Raw genomic sequence first — 19,313 nt, forward strand, 5'->3', positions numbered from 1 at the left:
GCATTTCTAACATTTTATATTCTTTTAAGAGCCCATGATTTTGAAAGTTTAGGCATTTTAGGCGCTGAGACGGCTCGCGCCCGCGTTCCGCAGGAGCCGGCGCGACATGAACTCCGGTGACCTATGGAGACGGGCGAGCACGCCACAGTATAAATAAATCAGTAGTTCGATTTTATTTGCTATCGTAGGAATGTTGTTGATAAATAAATTTACTATTTATCCTATACCATTAAACGAGCAATATTTGCATATTTATATATTTGTTTGTATATATACAGTGTGGAAATTTTCGATGTGCCCTGAAAGGAAAGTACTTGAAATACTAGGGATAGCAAATTTTTCTGAAAGGAAACATTCCTTTTTCAAATTTTATTTTATTATTCAAATCGATAGAACAATATAAAAGATAATTTATTGTTAATTTCTCGTTTCTTATTGTAGCATCAACATCATCTAAACATAAAGAACGCTTCTGGTTTATTGGTCTTTAATTTTATAAATACATTTAAAGTTTAAAATGAAACTCTCGTTCTGGATACATCAATAATTTATTTTCTTCTGAAAATATTGGTAATAATAATTAAAAGTAAAACAAATAAAAAAGGCAAAATAATAATTGAATTTTGTAAATTGAAGTCTTGCACCGCAAACATGTTTAAGGACGTTGTCACATCTTAATATATGTATATCTTAATATCTTAATCCTACTAATATTATAAATGCGAAAGTTTGTATGGATGTATGTTACTCTTTCTTTTTATATGTTTGTTACTCTTTCACGTAAAAACTACTGAACCGATTACAATGAAATTTAGCACACATATAGAGGGTAACTTGGATTAACACATAGCATAGTTTTTATCCCGGAATTCCCACGGGAACGGGAACTGTGCCGGTTTTCCTTTACAAACGCGGGCGAAGCCGCGGGCGGAAATCTAGTACATATAATATCTGCGTTACTCAAATTTAGGTATCTAATAACGTCGCAACGTGGTGCGCGGGAACATCACGCTCACGTAAACATAGCACATTCCATTTTATAGACCATCTTCAAACTTGATATTATATTATTTTTATTGAAATTGATTCTAGAAGATTACTGGGAACTTTAAAAATTCATTTTGTCTTTTTTATTAGTAGGTACGATCCTGATAAGTATGTTAGTGTATTCAACCAACTTAAAAAAGTGTGACTATTTTACAACAATTTGAATAATAATCAATTAATGAATTGTATTATTGTATACAATATCGAAGCTTATTAAGAAATGTATAAAATACTTTTTTATGAATTATTAATTATTATCATACATCATAATATTATGTTACCGGTAATATATTAAACCCTTCTTAGAAAATGTTTGTTATTCCGAGAAACGGTCGGAATGAAATTTCAAATTATAATCGTCACATTACCTATGATATCTTTAAATCTGAACTTTTCCTAAGTAGCAAATGTGGGTGGTTTTTGGGGTAGCGATTAACCAATATGAAGTCAAAACTAAAATCCAAGATGGCGCCGACGAAAATTTTAAATGTTTTCGTCATGGGTGTCATTTTCAAAGAGTTGGAGTAGCTATTAATAAATATGAGGTCAAATCTAAAATCCAAAATGGCGCCGACGAAAATTTGACATCATTTCGTCACGGGTGTCATTTTCATGGTTTTTGGGCTAGATATTAACCAATATGAGGTCAAAATCAAAATCCAAGATGGCGCTGAGGAAAATTCGACATCTTTTCGTGATGAGTGTCTTTTTCATAGTTTTTGGGGTAGCTATTTACCAATGTGAGGTCAAAACTAAAATTCAAGATGGTGTCGACGAAAATTTTACATCTTTACGGCATGAGTGTCATTTTCAAGGTTTTTAAGACAGCTATTTACAAATCCCCAATGTTACCGTGGATAATTAGGTATATTTTTCTTACTCCTTTAAAGTAAACATAAATAAAATAACAAAAACGTTTACAACTACAGTTTTGTAGACAGTCTTAAAAACAATTTTAAAGAACATTGAAATGCATATTTAGTAATGTAATATATATGTTACCGGAAATGTATGAAATCAAGGAATTGTATACAATTCCTAGGAAATGTGTACAATTCCGATACCATTTAGGAAATGTATAAAATATTGTTTAAAAAACTATTTAATGCATGCATATCCTAGGAAATGTATAATCTTCCTAGGAATTGTAAACAATTCCTTTATCGTATTTCCTAATACGAATGTGTAAAGTAAATGCTTTCTGTAATAAAACACGTTGTTATTTTTTTTATTATAGCTCTTATTGATACAATCGGGTAACAGTCATACCGTAAAATTGTAATAATATTATGTTCATATTATTATCTTCGATCGTTCGATCTTCGTTGACGGAGCCCCGCTTCGCGGGGCTCCTATGTCTGTGTAGTTTTTTTTTAACAAACCTAACCTAACCTAACCTAACGGCTAACCTAACCTAACTTTGAGGGCGAATATCTCGGCTATTTTTGATTTTAGAGAAAAGTTGTTCCTATAAAACATGCTTATATAAGCGTAATCTTTACGATAAAACAATAATAAATAGGTGTTAAAATGATACCAACTCCATCAAAATTTTTTAAGTCCTGCGCCCCCTTTGCTTTAGTCCAACCCTTGCCTGCGACATATCAATATCTTAAATGTTTTACATTTCCGATAGCTATTTAGGAATTGTATAGATTTCCTAGGAAATGTGTATAAAATAATTTATTTCACACATTTCCTTACAATTTTAGGAATTGCATACATTTCCTAGGAATTGTATACAATGACGGATTACATACATTTCCTGTAACATATATAAAACGTAACTCTGTGGCAATCATGTTAACATTCTAACAAATATATTCGCTTAACTTTTTTTAAAATAAAGTTCATCTAAAACATTAAAACGAAGAGAATAAAATAATAAAGAGCGTGTGTGCCGAGATAACGTGTCAGAAGTGAAACTTCTTTGGCGAGATTTATAGATACCAAAATCACCGCCTTGCTCCATAACATGACAGTTGCAGTATTACCATGACGCGTTCTTGAAATTTTTACTCTCAATGCGTCTAAAGAAGTTTCACTTCAAAAGGCTATTATCTGTGTACAGTTCCACAGAATTTGAATTCTGCTCGAAAAATATGTAAACGGTTGTAAGAAAAATATACCAAATTATCGACGGTTACATTGGGGATTTGTTAATAGCTGTCTCAGAAACCTTGAAAATGACACCCATGCCGAAAACATATAAAATGTCCGTCAGCACCATCTTGGATTCTAGTTTTGACCTCATATTGGTTAATAGCTACACCAAAAACCATGAAAATGACACCCGTGACGAAAAGATGTAAAATTTTTGTCGGCGCCATCTTGGATTTTAGTTTTTACCTCATTTTGGTTAATAGCTACCCCAAAAACAATGAAAATGACACCCGTGACGAAAAGATGTAAAGTTTTCGTCCGCGCCATCTTGGATTATAGTTTTGACCTCATATTGGCTAATAGCTACCCCAAAAACCATGAAAATGACACCCATGACGAAAAGATGTAAAATTTTCGTCGGCGCCCTCTTGGATTATAGTTTTGACCTCATATTCGTTAATAGCTACCCCAAAAACCATGAAAATGACACCCATCACGAAAATAAGTCATATTTTTCGTCGGCGCCATCTTGGATTTTAGTTTTGACCTCATATTGGTTAATAGCTACCCCAAAAACCATGAAAATGACACCCATGACGAAAAGATGTAAAATTTTCGTCGGCGCCATCTTGGATTATAGTTTTGACCTCATATTCGTTAATAGCTACCCCAAAAACCATGAAAATAACACCCATCACGAAAATAAGTCAAATTTTTCGTCGGCGCCATCTTGGATTTTAGTTTTGACCTCATATTCGTTAATAGCTACCCCAAAAACCATGAAAATGACACCCATCACGAAAATAAGTCAAATTTTTCGTCGGCGCCATCTTGGATTTTAGTTTTGACCTCATATTCGTTAATAGCTACCCCAAAAACCATGAAAATGACACCCATCACGAAAAAAAGTCAAATTTTCGTCGGCGCCATCTTGGATTGTTGTTTCATAAAAATAATATTTGTCATACTCATACAGATCAACCAACATCATAATAGTCTTCCTACAGACTAGTACTTCAAAACTTTGCCGCTATTCCTATTCAACAACCCATAAAAAAGAGGGTCTCAGGCAAGGTAATTTTTAAAACATAATTTTAAATCTATACATATTATAATAAATCTGTAGAAGGGTCAATTCTGTACATTGAAAATATTGAAAAAAATTACTAGCAGGGGGTGTTACTGGATCGATACCAAACCCAAATATGTGATTAAAAAAAATTTTGTCTGTCTGTCTGTCTGTCTGTATGTGAAGACAATGAAGACATCACGTGAAAACTACCGGTTCGATTTCGATGAAACTTGGTATAATTATACATTATTATCCTGGGCGTAAAATAGGATACTTTTGATCCTGGAAAAATACGTAGAAAAAAAATTGTTCTGTAGTAGGTACCGCGAACACACGTTGCGTATTATTATAGACCTAGCCGTATTTGGGTCCAATAGATATTTATAAGATGTCATTGTCCGAGTTACTCAAAATGGAGAAATAAACCATCCACGCAAAGACCGACATCCGCGCGGACAGAGTCGCGGGCGGAAGCTAGTTACAAATAATTGTAATATGAAACTTGTGTTGATTTGAAGAATAAAATAGAAAATTTTATTTTTTTACATTTTTAGTTCTTTCGATTCCCGGCCGAAGAAAATGAATTTTTGAAAATCTTTGAATGCAGGTCTATTTCTTTTTAAAAATAAAGGAATGTTTCCTTTCAGCAAAATTTGCTATCTCCAGTATTTCTAGTACTTTCACCCAGGGCACATCGAAAATTTCCACACTGTATTTACAAACAAATTTACAAACAAATATACATATATAAATATGCAAATATTGCTCGTTTAATAGTATAGATTAAGAAGTTAATTTATTTACACCAACAATAGGTAATAAAATTAAACTACTGATTTATTTATATTGTGGCGTGCTCGCCGTTGTACTTGCCGCTCGGTTCTAATTAAAACGAGCGGCGACTACAACGTGGTCGGGAGCAAAACTAGCACAGGTCCTCCCTCGATGACGTCCGGTTGGACTTTGGTGGCACTGGCGTGGTGCGCGCGAGTCGTAATTTACGTATTATATTTTATATAAAAAAAATAAGGGCTAAATTATATATCTATCCAAAAATTCTTCTGTAAAACCTGATTAGTAAATGAAATGTAAAATTTTCATAAAAATAGCGTTTCCCTAATTCGCATAAAACTGTATCTGCTTTCAAAATCGATGCAACTTCTGATTTTTTTTTTTATCGAGTTAAATGTTTAATATTGTGTTTCTATCCAAAAATTCCACTAGATCAAACGTTTATCTGTACTATATATTTTTTTAGGATTTAAAATATGATGATTTCTTTGAAAAAAACATGATTTAGAAACATGAATTTCGTATCAAGGCCCCTTAAGTTTAGAATTATTTTAGCACTCTCGTTATATTTTTCTAGATAAGTATCAGCTGACGTCCTGCAAAAAAATTACGTCTACCTGTTTTACTTACAGTGGATTACGCTGGTCAAAATAAAGTGTGTTCTGTGTGTCTGAATTTTTATCTAATGAGATAAAAATGCCTGAACTGAATTAAATTTAATAAGTAATTCCAACTGTAAGTATATCATGAAAAATACGATGCTTACCATCACAAGACTCAATATCTGTATTAGGAATGTCTCCCCTTTGAGTTGCAGGCGGTGTAGGTGGAGGAAGCGTTGGCAGAATATTAGGATCAATATAATTAGTTCGATAATCATCTCCTTGCATCTCTTCTCTTTTCAGTCTTTCTTCTCGTGCTATGAAATCTTTTACTTCCTCTACATCAGAATCTACAGTGACGAGTGTTGGTGGACTAAGTTCATGGTGATCACAGTTTAATGACTTGAGCGCAGCCTTTTCACTGTCGTATACATCGACTGGTGCGTTTTCTTCGTGATACTGTTGAATTAATTATTATACAAAGGTTAATTTAAAGATTCTGGAAAATGTTATTGATCTGAATATTTTCAAAAGATTTGTAGGAGTTTTGCTAACCTACAAAATGTACGATGTATAATGTGTACCGCAGTGTGCAACTTGTTATTGATATCGACGTATACGCCGAGCGCGTAATAAGTATGCCTCATAAGTGAGCTTTTCAATTAGTACACCTAAACACCTAAAGATTTAAGTTAGGGTACAAAATTAAAGCTCAATATACGTACCAATTTAAACTTCTTATTAGCCAGTAACGTAAGAATATCATGTCGACCAGACATAGGGTGCCAATGTAAGGGTTGGCAGCCAACATATAGCCTAACTTTTTCGTGTGTCACAACTAGAAGTAATGTCTCTCGAGGATGAGACCCCAGACCCCATGATATTGATTTGAGGTGACCACCATGAAGACTCTCTAAGGATACTGTAAATAATACAACCAAATTATATTAAAAAAAGGTTTAGTTACAAAAATGTAAGAAAATGTAGTCAGGATTTTATGTTTTCATTAATTTGACTGGATGAATACTTATGAGCGTAACAAAATTAATACATTTTATGCGCCTGTTTATGTATCTACTCGATACATTGAAATATTTACCAGACCTTTTGGCTTCTGCTAATTCCTTTATTGTACCTACCACCAAGGTTACTTCTATACTTTTACACAACAACAATTTTTATTTGATTATCAAGTCATCATTGTTTGCAAAGCATGGAATAAATAAAGATGCGAACAAAGAACTCAATTTCCATCGCTCAGAGACCAATAATCCATCACCCAGTGATCAACATGTCATTCTGAAGCGATTGCCTCTGGGTAATGTGAGATGATTTATTGATAGCCTCTGCTTTTAACATTTATGACTCGTAAAGTGACAAATTAATAACCGCCAGAATACTTCGCATCTAATATTAAAGATGAGGAGACAAGAATATTCCACGATTACTTAGTGTTAGATATCTTATTTCAAAATATATTCTGATAACAACAGACTTCACTAATTACAAAAGCCTCAAGCTAATTTTGTTTAGCGAAAACAATATTGTTAATTCGTATTTAAATGGGATGAGGCTAATGAATTGAAACTACACATACAGAGTGTTTTTATACACTCTGTACACATACAGAGTGTTTTTATACACTCTGTATGTGTATTTGCTTGACACTTTCTACATTTTTTTTTTTGTATTCTTATATTCGTACAAATCGTACACGGTACATATCCTATTAGATTACAAAAAAATATAAATCTTGATAATTTGTCTAGAATATTGGAATTAAAAGACGTCTTTGATTCGTTTTGGAGTTATTTAGAAGTTTTAATTGTCTTTTAAACCACTTTAGTCCTAAAAGACTTTTCATGTTTTTTTCTGTATTATACCTGTATATTAGTGATTACATAACTCATGCAAAAAAAAATTATAAAAAATAAATATACCGGCTGAATTGCAAACCTCCTTTTTTTTGAAGTCGGTTAAAAACGAAAAATATCTAAAACAAGCATTGTTTCAAACAAAATTTTCAATGCTCAAGCATTACCTTTATTACTCTTGCTATTATAGAACAGAGAGAAAGCACTCTCATCAGTAACTTTTCCATGTAAGAGCTCCTCCCGTCGAGCAGCCTTTTCGTGAGGTCCTCTGAGGAGTATCGCTACTTCCCTCTCTTCGGAGGCTGATGAAGCAGCTATGGCATCGTTGGTAGCATCTGGAAGGTGATTTAAAATGGTGATTTCATAAAATATATTTTCAATATGATGTTTTGTGTGCTCTTAGGTTAAACCACTATAAAATTTTATTTGAAACCTGGGGTTTCTCAAGTGGTCTGTTTAAACTTTTAAGTTACCATAACGTGTCCTTGATTAACTTTGCGTCTATACTTGAGATCATTTTCGTCGTTGATATCTTTTTGTTATAGGTAAAATACAACTGAACGACTGAACCAATAGTCCATTAAATAAAAAGTTCTAGAGTGCGTGAGTTAGTAACGTAAGATGTTTCTTCGGAAACATGTCAAGAGTCCCTAGGTAATAAACATACTAAAACCACGGGACACTAGGGGGAGCCCCGGAGTGGGGGGAGGGGGGAAAAGGTCCATTTTTTTCATTTTTCGCTTAAATCTCAAAAACGGTACATGTTAGAGAAAAACTTTCAAGGAAAAGTGAAAGGCCAAAAAATTATCTACAAGTTGTACCTAAACCATTTTTTCCTATATCCTATAGTTTCTGAGTTACACGCAGTAAAAAATGATTTTGGCTCAAACAATTTCCCCATACGATCAAAAAATATTTCTTTCTTCCAAAAAAACTGAAATGTGCAACTTGTGACCGGTACTGATAGATTGCTCTTAATTAGGTCTATAATTGGTAAAATAAACACATTCCTCCATGGAAGCCTTTAGGAGGAATCGATTGTCAAAATATTATATTAGGGTAGTTTGAGTTACTGAACTTGATCTTTTTATTTTTTCTTCCAAAAAACTCAAAAGTGCAACTTTTGACCGGTACAGATAGATTGCTCATAATTAGGTCTACCATTGATAAAAATACCGGAATCCACCACGGAGGCCTTTACGGGGAATTGAATTTTATTAGGGTAGTTACGATACTTGAACTTTTTATTTTTTTTTTCTTCCAAAAAACTCAAATGTGCAACTTGTGACCGGTACTGATAGATTGCTCTTAATTAGGTCTATGATTGGTAAAATAAACACATTCCTCCATGGAAGTCTTTAGGAGGAATCGATTGTCAAAATATTATATTAGGGTAGTTTGAGTTACTGAACTTGACCTTTTTTTTTTTCTTCCAAAAAACTCAAAAGTGCAACTTGTGACCGGTACAGATAGATTGCTCATAATTAGGTCTATCATTGATAGAAAAAAAACAGATTCCACCATGGAGGCGTTTAGGAAGTATTGAATTTATTAGAGTAGTTAGGTAAAATAAAAAGCTTTCGAATTTTTCACATTTCATGGGATGTAGCTCGAAAACGGCTGCGAATAGAAAAAAATGGTTTAGGTACAACTTGTAGATAATTTTATGGCCTTTCAACTTTTCGTTGAAAGTTTTTCTCTAACATGTACCGTTTTTGAGATTTAAGCGAAAAATGAAAAAAATGGACCTTTTCCCCCCTCCCCCCACTCAGGGGCTCCTCCTAGTGTCCCGGGGTTTTAGTATGTTTATTACCTAGGAACTCTTGACATGTTTCCGAAGAAACATCTTACGTTACTAACTCACGCACTCTAGACCCCCCTTGGAGGGACTCATTCAATGGACTACAATGGTGGTGAAATTAAAGAAATTTTTTTTAGTTTCCACCTGACAAACCGCGTCGAGGTCAACAGATCATATTTAATTTTTTTATTGTTTTTAACCTTTTAAACCTTTCAGCTTTTTTTCAATCACATCAGCAAGAAAAACTTTTCAATGTAACTTTCCAATCATAGGTCACATCTGTTCCAAATACAATGTTCCACTGAAAATAAAACAAATAGTGCACCAGCGCACAAAAAGGAAGACAAACTTGTGTCGGTGTGTCATCTGCTTCAAGAATAACCGCGTCCGTTTAGCAATATCTCCTTTCAACGTTAAACTTGTGTCAACTGGGATCATCTATTTTAGTAACCTGTAACCCCATGTGTGCTATATTATCTATTTTCAAGCTACTTCAAAAATGAGGTTTTCAACAAAACTGCATTTTTTTGTGTTTGTTACCTGAGAACTTTCGATTGGGTGGAATTTGATGATTAGAATGCTGGTGGATCACGTGTAAATTTAAATGCCTATTTTTGACAATATGAAGGCGGTTTAGTTTATTGTTAGAAAATATCAATTGAGTCAAATTACAAATAAATAAAATATGGTGATAATCAGTAATTAAAGGCTACGTTAAAATAGAGTAACACATTTATTCATTGTCAATAGCAGCTGTAATTACTCAGCTATTAAACTGTTATTAATTTGCAAATGATTTCTATTAGAAACAGCATATAATTAACGTGTATAATTTTTGTGTTCCACACATAATTTTGTACAATTAATTTAGAGAGCAGGGTGACAGGTCGATCACACATAATAATTAATGATCTAAAAACGTGTTTAATTTTTTCTATTTTTGCGGTTAATTATCAAAACAATCGAATTAAAACAAGCTTAACAAATAACGATTTGGTAACACCTTATCATCAACTATCTGAAACAGTTCAGTGGGTTGAAGAACTGTTATCTACACCCGAATTCTATTGCGCTTATCACGTGAACTGTGACATGTATTACTTGTTCTCATAGATTCAAGTTTGTGAATATTATTGTTATGTCAATATTTTAAAAGTTGATCAGTTCTATCAATAATAAAATAGTTCAGCTAACTACCTTGTGTGCTGTTGTTATTACAAGGCTAGAAGAGTGGAGTAGTATAGCGCCCGGCAAACTTCTTGGCCAAAAAGTAGCGTGGTGGGGGAAGCTTGCGCATATAAAAATGTACTAAAACGGGATGCGCATGCGCAAACTTCCCCCACCACGCTACTTTTTGGCCAAAAAGTTTGCCGGGTGCTATAGATAGCGATTTTAGCAACTATTTAATCACGTGCTTTACGTAAATATATATCGAAAGGCAAATCTTACAAAATTACCATATCTATTAATTTTATGACGTTCTTAACTTTTATAAAGCACTCTGATAAACTTAAGCTCAATGTTATTGCAGATGGGATACCTAATATTTAACTTGAAATTAGAAGAGATCATATAATAACATCTCTACCTAGCATAATAGATGCTCTCTATCATTATCTCTATTTTGTCTATGTTTAGATTTAATATAAAAACCTAAAAGCCGTACGTCAGTAAAAACTTGCGACAAACGATACTGAATGAAGCTTTAATATGATGTGAGGATCATAAAGGTATATGCACACTCTCGCCAAGCACTTTGCCAATAGTCTTACACATGGCGAACCTAGCGTATACTATTAACGTGAGTTAATATTATTGGATTACTATAAGTACACGTTTAATAGGGTTGTGATTCGGTCAAAACAATTGATAAAAAGTAGTACTATCTAAATCTAATTTAGTCTAAAAAATTAATTAAATTACGTAATTACATTCTCTGTTCAAAATCTGCCTCTACAAGTTAGAACTAATCCCACGATTTGGCGAATCTCTGCGAGAGTGTAAACCAATGATAACGGTTCCGAGATAAAAACTGCACCTTGTATGGTCTTCATGTGGTTCTACCCGTTCGTGTAATCGTTTGTACAGCTATACAGATAAACGGTTACATGGGGCTTGATCCACCCATATTTATAGCTCGGATGGGTAGATCATTAAAACCGTGAAATAAGATAACGGCTTCATGTGCGTTTTATTACTTGTAAATGTTATATTAATTCAGAATCACTTATGCCAGTAAACCCCCTTATTTATTTAAGTATAAGTGACGACTAACTAGACCAAAAAATGAAAATCAAACAACATGAAGATGTAGGTATGACTTTTGAGTATCAATGTTAAATTCCTATCTTTATGTGATAGGTATATTTATTGTCTTGCGTATGGTTACGTCAATTGAAAACAGCAAGCTAATAAAAACAAAAACACAGGGGAATTTATTTTTAATGTTGGTATTAATTATATTATTGGTAGGTATTGTATCACTACTATAATGAAATTACATATTGCTCGACTATATTCATCCTCGCCTAATTATTTTCTGTCGAGGTTTTAGAAAACGCAATTGATAAACAATTTTTTGACCTTAAACACAGATCATATTTTATTTAATCGCAATTCCCGTAACAGGAAAAGGATACTGTTAACTTGAACAAGGCTAGCAGGCGACAATCGTAAGACTATGTGGGATTGAATATTATCATAAATCCGTGGGACTATAACTTGTTGCCTTATATAGCAACGTGTTGGAGACGCAAATACAGAAGGTATATGTGGCGCCCTGTGTTGCTAACCGGTAAAGAGCATTTTGATATACTCGTTTTTTTACGTACGTATACTGACAATTAATTACCTACTTGGGTTTAGGTACATATAAACAATGCGTAACTAAAAACATTATCTACTTGAATACTCAAATACCAATTATACTGAGAATCTAATTAGATGCGTATAATTTCATATTTGGAAACGTCGTCTAATAAGAAGAATAAAGAATATAACACATTTGGTTTAAAGAAAAGCCTTCTGGGTAATAGGAATGTAAAGAGCAACAAACAATTTTTTTTATTATTTCCTTGAAAACTCTTTAGTTAAAATATCGTCTAATCCCTATGTCTATCTTATCTGTTATCGATTTCACGACCAAACTTTGATGGTTATAAATTTTTGACGGTAGTTTGAATTATTAGTAGAAAATACACCCATTTAGTTTCCATAGAGATTTTATGGGACCAAGGGTAAAAAGAAACACGGGCAATAACTTTCTCTAAATACTTATTATTTAAAATTGAAGGATTTGAACGAGATGATTCGATTCTAATAATAACACGTAGCATCACTTGCATAACACAACTGACCTAATATTTTGTAAAACTACCATTAATTAATTCCGCATTAAGACAAAAGAGGTCAGTATAGAGGTGTGAATAGGCATAAATCGATAAGATACGTTAATTTTGTGATATCATATCTGTAACCATATTACGTGTTCTTTGCAAAGACTGTCTAGTTCATGTATATCAGATAAATCTTAGTTAGTTCATAAAGACTTAAATGCTCCATGCTTTTACCCTACCCTACATACCTACTACCTACCTTATACCTACTCTAAAGTCCAAGCCATATCCATACTAGAACTTACTACAATCCTACGTAAACAAAAACTTTATACTTAGGGTGACTTAGGTAAGAAATTTTTAGAAGAAATCAAGAAAATATCTTAGAACCTTCATTTGATTAGTGCGGTCGTATTTAAGTTTAGGGAACTGCGATGTTGTAAAAAACATGCGAACCAATGTACTGGTTTTTGTTTATCTCTGAAATGTCTCAACTTTCATCGAACTGGACAAAATTTTATTTAGATTAATTCAATAATTACACCACTATTATTATTCCAGATACTAATTATTTATTCTTCGATATCCATTTGCCCCATTTAAAGATGTAGAGGCGCTTTTAAATATCAAAAGTAGCCCTAATTTGCACTCAATAAACCACATAAGCCAATAAATAACATCGATCCGAAGGGTTTCGGATGCGTCGACGAATTATATGCATAAATTCCAAGTAAATTCTCAGTTGCCGGCGTGTGGGTGGCAACCGCAATAATTTAAGATTATGATGTCACTCCCTTGAGTGCAATGGTACTTATATTGAAATAATAATGCCTATAGGTTACCCGAAGCCATTATATCGTAAAATTAATCCAACCAAATGCTGAATGTGAACTGCCAAAATCCGAAAGATCATAATTTTATTTTAAACTTAATTTATCTATATGTATTTCGGACCTAACCTTAATCGAATACCATAATTAGATACTAAATTCATCTGAAACTGAACAACGTTTTTTAGCAAACTATCCTTGATCAAAGAGAAAAGTTTCATTGCATGAAAAACATCCCCATTTAAAACTTCTGGATCCAAAGTTTTAATTAACATATTTTCGTATGAATTCCCAAATCGAATACGACTGTAAGGATTCTATGCAACGTTATTGAGCATTGATATATTAACCGTAGAATATTTTTCATAAAATTTTGCTCATTACAGTTAGGTTTCCGTACCGCTTTTATATAGCTTCAACGTCGATGCCGTCTTTCTTTACAAATTGGAGACGCTTTTTCTAAGAAAACTGTTGAAAATGCGAGGTTGGATCTCTAGAATAAAACAATCTAGTGAAATAATATTTTTATATCGTAAATAATAAATGCAGATGTACTCCTAAAATTATGAAGTATAGTTAAAACCATAAGTAGGTAAGACTGCATTGCACTTGCCGAGACAGGAACGGCCAAAAGAAAACGTTATATCTAAAGAAAGTTCGAGATTCATGGAATAAGCAAATTTTGAAACAGAGTGCAGGCTAAGCCGGCTTTATTTGTAGATAGTAAGTACTCAGTAGAAATGCGCTGCTGTAAGCTCACTCTAGAGACATCATTACCGTCTGTATAAGATCTACAGTAATGGTAGCATCCTTTGGGTAAATTCCGTTGTATTTTCATCTTCATAAACCAGAGTTAAAATTTCATCGGTATTATAATGATGGTTTTATGTTTAACTAGCGGTCCGCCCCGGCTTCGCCCGTGGTACATGTTTACGTTTTCTCTACATAAGAACCATCCTCGTACTTCAAGGAATATAATAAAAAAAGAATTATCGAAATCGGTTCAGCCGTTCTCGAGTTATGGAATTACAACGAAAAGTGGCATTGATTTTTATATATTAGACTAGCGGTCCGCCCCGGCTTCGCCCGTGGTACATATTAACGTTTTCTCTACATAAGAACCATCCTCGTACTTCAAGGAATATAATAAAAAAAGAATTATCGAAATCGGTTCAGCCGTTCTCGAGTTATGGAATTACAACGAAAAGTGGCATTGATTTTTATATATTAGAAGATAAGATTTCGTATATAGGAGAAAGGTTTGACGAGTGATTCTATATTATATTATTAGAATAAGTAAAAGAATCTATGATTAAATACTTGGAAAAACGATTTACAAGAACGTCAAATATAGTTTCATTTCTTACAAAGTTTTATCATTATTTTTAAATTCAGTATAATTTATGTCAGCAGCTATACTCACTATACCCTATACCCACATTGGGTGCTTTATTACTCGAACTTTTAGGTGAAACGAAACGAATAAAGATTTGAAAGACAAATTCTAAACCAAAATGTGTTTTCTAAATCCCCTATGTACTATTAAGGTCTTTAATTCAACATGATTTGTACAAAATTAGGAAACTTCAAAAAGGCTTTTGATAGTGAAACCGCAGTTCAAACTAAATGCCCGGTTCAGATTAACCAAAGTAATTGAAAATACATGCTCTGTCCACATGTGTTAAAATAATCATTAAACTACGATTAGTATTATAGTTCACTTTGTTAAAACGATCATGTTAAATGTATTTGTTTCTTTCTATTATCTATTTGTTTTGTAATAGTTTATCTTTATTATTGTTGAGAACTCTGTTTAGAAATAAGCAAAATATACTCATCTTAACTATGTTCATAAAGTGCAGGGTGGTATCTTGAAGGATTCTTATCCTTTTTTTTAAGAAAGTATGGTCCTTTAAAAATCCTTGATATTATCCAGTTTCATCAGAACTAGGCCTACATATTGATTGTTGAATAAACTATGCAGATAAAAATGTCTACAAATTTAATTTTTAGTGCAACCAGTATGTAAATCGAAAAAGCTGACTTGAATAAAGTGCACCAAGCATTTCAAGGTCAACATTTACGGTTTCTGAGAGACAAATGACACATTTAGTCCTTTATCAACCTTATGATACCACAATACTTCTTTAATTTTTCCTCAATGTTGAACCACAAACATCTCCGTATAAAGCTCGATGCTTGCGCAAACGGATCCAGATAATATGGTCTGCATTGTCCCATGACCCACTGACACTTTGACACATTAATGGGCCATTGAAAATCAATCTTTTCATTTTATTGTAAACATCCCATTTAGGAGAGAAATTTTTGGTGTGCTTTAAGTAGAGTTATCTTGAATTGTTTTTGTTCATTTTAATTTAATTTTGTGCAGTAATTGCGTGAAGTCCGTATGAGGTTAGATGAGATAGTTCCTCCTTTTTAACTGATGAATTTTTTTAGAATTAGCCAAGGACAAAAATCTTTTAATGTGGATCTAGGTACTATGAATGATGATGATACTTTAGAGTATAAACGCATTACCACTGTTAAGCAAATAAGCTGTTCATGTCATAATGAAGTTTGAACACCGTTTGTTCACAAAACAACACTACAATTTGTTGAACACAAAAATATACTCTATGAAAAACGTTTTCTGAATAATCGGTTAAAGAACAAATGATTTCATCAACGTTTAAAGGCCTAAAAAGTGTCATTTGCCGTATTGCGTTCATTGGCTAAAATTGAGTGTTGAAAATGCATTTGCACAGGTCGGTAATGTTAACTAGGTAGGCATCTAAGTAGTGGATGCATTACATCTATGGTACCTACAATCTTAGTAATGACCGTACTAATAATCTAATATATAAAAATCAATGCCACTTTTCGTTGTAATTCCATAACTCGAGAACGGCTGAACCGATTTCGATAATTCTTTTTTTATTATATTCCTTGAAGTACGAGGATGGTTCTTATGTAGAGAAAACGTTAATATGTACCACGGGCGAAGCCGGGGCGGACCGCTAGTAATATATATAAATCTCGTGTCACAATGTTTGTCCTCAATGGACTCCTAAACCACTTAACCGATTATAATAAAATTCGCACACCATGTGCAGTTCGATCCAACTTGAGAGATAGGATAGTTTTTATGAAAAAAAACGTAAACATGTAGCTACCACGGGCGAAGCCGGGGCGAAAAGCTAGTACGTATCTATACATATAATAAATCTGTAGAAGGGTCAATTCTGTACATTGAAAATATTGAAAAAATAAATAGCAGGGGGTGTTACTGGATCGATACCAAACCCAAATATGTGATTAAAAAAATTTTTGTCTGTCTGTCTGTCTGTCTGTCTGTCTGTCTGTCTGTCTGTCTGTCTGTATGTGAAGGCATCACGTGAAAACTAGCGGTTCGATTTCGATGAAACTTGGTATAATTATACCTTATTATCCTGGGCGTAAAATAGGATACTTTTTATCCTGGAAAAATACGTAGAAAAAAAATAATCTTAATTTTTCAGTTTTATCCATAGACGTTGTTCCGTAGAACCGCGAACACACGTTGCGTATTATTATAGGCCTAGCCGTATTTGGGAATTGGGTCCAATAGATATTTATAAGATGTTATTGTCAGAGGTACTCAAAATGGATAAATAAACCATCCACGCGAAGACCGACATCCGCGCGGACGGAGTCGCGGGCGGAAGCTAGTATATTATAAATTTGAATATATACGTATCTTTGGTTGTTCCGTTTCAGTTTCAAAATAGCTGGACAGATTCTAAAACGAGCATATCAGATCTTGGCAAAATATTAAAAGAATTGAAAATATCTTATGAAATATAGGATGGAAAATCTGCCGATATAGCACGATAAAATGTACGCGAGCAAAGGCGCGGCAGCGCGAGCAGCTAGGTAGTAAATTATTAATTTCACAGTTTTCTTTACTCTTTCCCGTGTAAGTATATATACGAACTTTCTAGATAAAAGATATTAAGATATTATTTAATTGGGTTTAATTTTTTATTTAGATTTCTATGGGTTTAATTCTGGCAAGAAATATACAAATACCCTATACCTACCTAAGAATCAATAGAATAGATAAATGAAACCGCACCAATGTTGACTATATGAATCATAACAAAGGTATTATACCTAATTGGTATTTTCCTGGACTAAATACTTATATTTAATTACGTGATACAGTTACTGAGATAAAGCAGTTACAACCATTATTATCTATATTTTTCTGTAAAAGGCAATGGACTACCACTCATCGGAAATAAAAAAATCAGTAATGAAACACGTATTTACTAGACTTACCAATCTATGTAGAGACGACATTCTCTAATTTCGTATAAACTTGACTAGGTAGTTATATGTACAGAACTAGCTGCGCTCCGCGGTTTCGCCCGCGTGGCTTCGATTCTGTTGGTCTTAGCGTGATGATATACCTAAAGCCTTCCTCGATAAATTATTTACTATCCAACACCGAAATAATTTTTCAAATCGGACCAGTAGTTCTTAAGATTAGCGCGTTCAAACAAACAAACTCTTCAGCTTTATAATATTAGTATAGATTAAATTAATAATTGTTGCCTTAATTCAATGACATAGCCAGAATATAAATAATTATAATAACATAATATTATGTTGATAAATTTTAATTATGCTTGAAAAACGCTTCCTGTGCATCTCTCGTTAATTATTATTTTGTCCGGTGTTCTATTTTACATTCGTATTTTGTTTCCCGCCAACCGCCGCGGTCGCTCACTAATGACTCCGCAAATAGTTAGGACCATATTCAGGGCTTAGGTATTTTTATTCAACGTATATTTGTTGCTTTTATTTAGTTTTAATTTTTCTTTCGAATTAGATTAGGACTGTGTGTTTTGTTTTTTACTAAATAGCTGCCTACCTCGGATCAAATCTTGAAGTTAAGAAAAATATTGCCCTAAAGTCATTACAAACTGAAAATTTATGAAGAATGGGGTCCATAAATTTAAGACCTAAATTTCAGTGACATACTAGCGAAGCTTTTTACTGTTCTGTGAGCGAAGCTATATTCCCATTAAGTTCGGTTATAAGAAGTTTCTACATAAAAGCCATTTTTTTCGTCAGAAGGTATGTATGCAAAAAAACTAAAACAATAATTTGTAAATATGTACCTTCATCCAAGGTTAATGCTTGTGATAGTGTGAATCCTGTTACGAGCAATAAGGCTAGGGCGCGGGTGGCCCGAGAAGCCATATTTCCTGCAAATGTAAAGAAGTGTTATTATTTTAAATCAATGCTTTTTATATATTAAATATTTTAAACCAATCAAATAAAATTTAAACTTAACTTGGATTATGTACCAAAAATATATAGATACATTTACGCGAAACGTTAAATTTTATACAAGTCTGTTTTTTTTTTATAATAATTTAAAATAAGCGGGTAAGGAAACTTATTCTAAATTCGAATATTTTCTTTTTTTGTATTGTTAATTTTACTATTTTTTATAAGTTAAGGTGCGATACAAAATTTACTAATTGTTTTTAAAAATATGATACCTACTTAATTTTCTGTCGCTGCTAAACGAATTTATCGACAATATCGTATTCACTTAAATTAAATAAAATACACGGCACTTTCGCGCACCAGATTTCATTTATCGATTTCTGCAAATAAAATTTGCACTGAGTGCGCGTACGCAGGAAGCTTACGCGCAAACTCGACTGAGCAATGAGCTTTATGCCACAAACATTATCAAGTTGAGTCATGCTCAAATATCGGCAATGTATAATGTGTAGCATCACCTTTATGTATACTCTATGGTATTTTTAATAATAGCAATTCAGCACGAGATAAAAAT

The 19,313-nt window shown here is 33.1% G+C and overlaps 1 protein-coding gene across 2 annotated transcripts in view; it reads right to left on the reverse strand.

Moving 5' to 3' along the window:
* The window catches only part of LOC123698880 (cartilage oligomeric matrix protein), a 39,080-nt gene extending 19,913 nt beyond the window's left edge, over window positions 1–19,167 (reverse strand). Inside the window, exons 1-5 of one of the 2 annotated variants that reach the window (XM_045645691.1) lie at window positions 19,016–19,167; window positions 18,625–18,711; window positions 7,658–7,825; window positions 6,342–6,538; window positions 5,781–6,075 (exon numbers count right to left, since the gene is read on the reverse strand). In XM_045645691.1, the coding sequence (XP_045501647.1) occupies window positions 5,781–6,075; window positions 6,342–6,538; window positions 7,658–7,825; window positions 18,625–18,706 (742 nt within the window). In that variant the 5' untranslated portion in view covers window positions 18,707–18,711; window positions 19,016–19,167. Of the gene's footprint in view, window positions 1–5,780; window positions 6,076–6,341; window positions 6,539–7,657; window positions 7,826–18,624; window positions 18,712–19,011 lie in introns of both variants that reach the window. The other variant, XM_045645692.1, reaches the window with a different exon arrangement.
* Between the last annotated feature and the right edge of the window lie 146 nt (window positions 19,168–19,313).

Source organism: Colias croceus, chromosome 17 (genome assembly GCF_905220415.1).
Source record: "Colias croceus chromosome 17, ilColCroc2.1".
In the NCBI taxonomy this organism is placed as follows: Eukaryota; Metazoa; Arthropoda; class Insecta; order Lepidoptera; family Pieridae; genus Colias; species Colias croceus.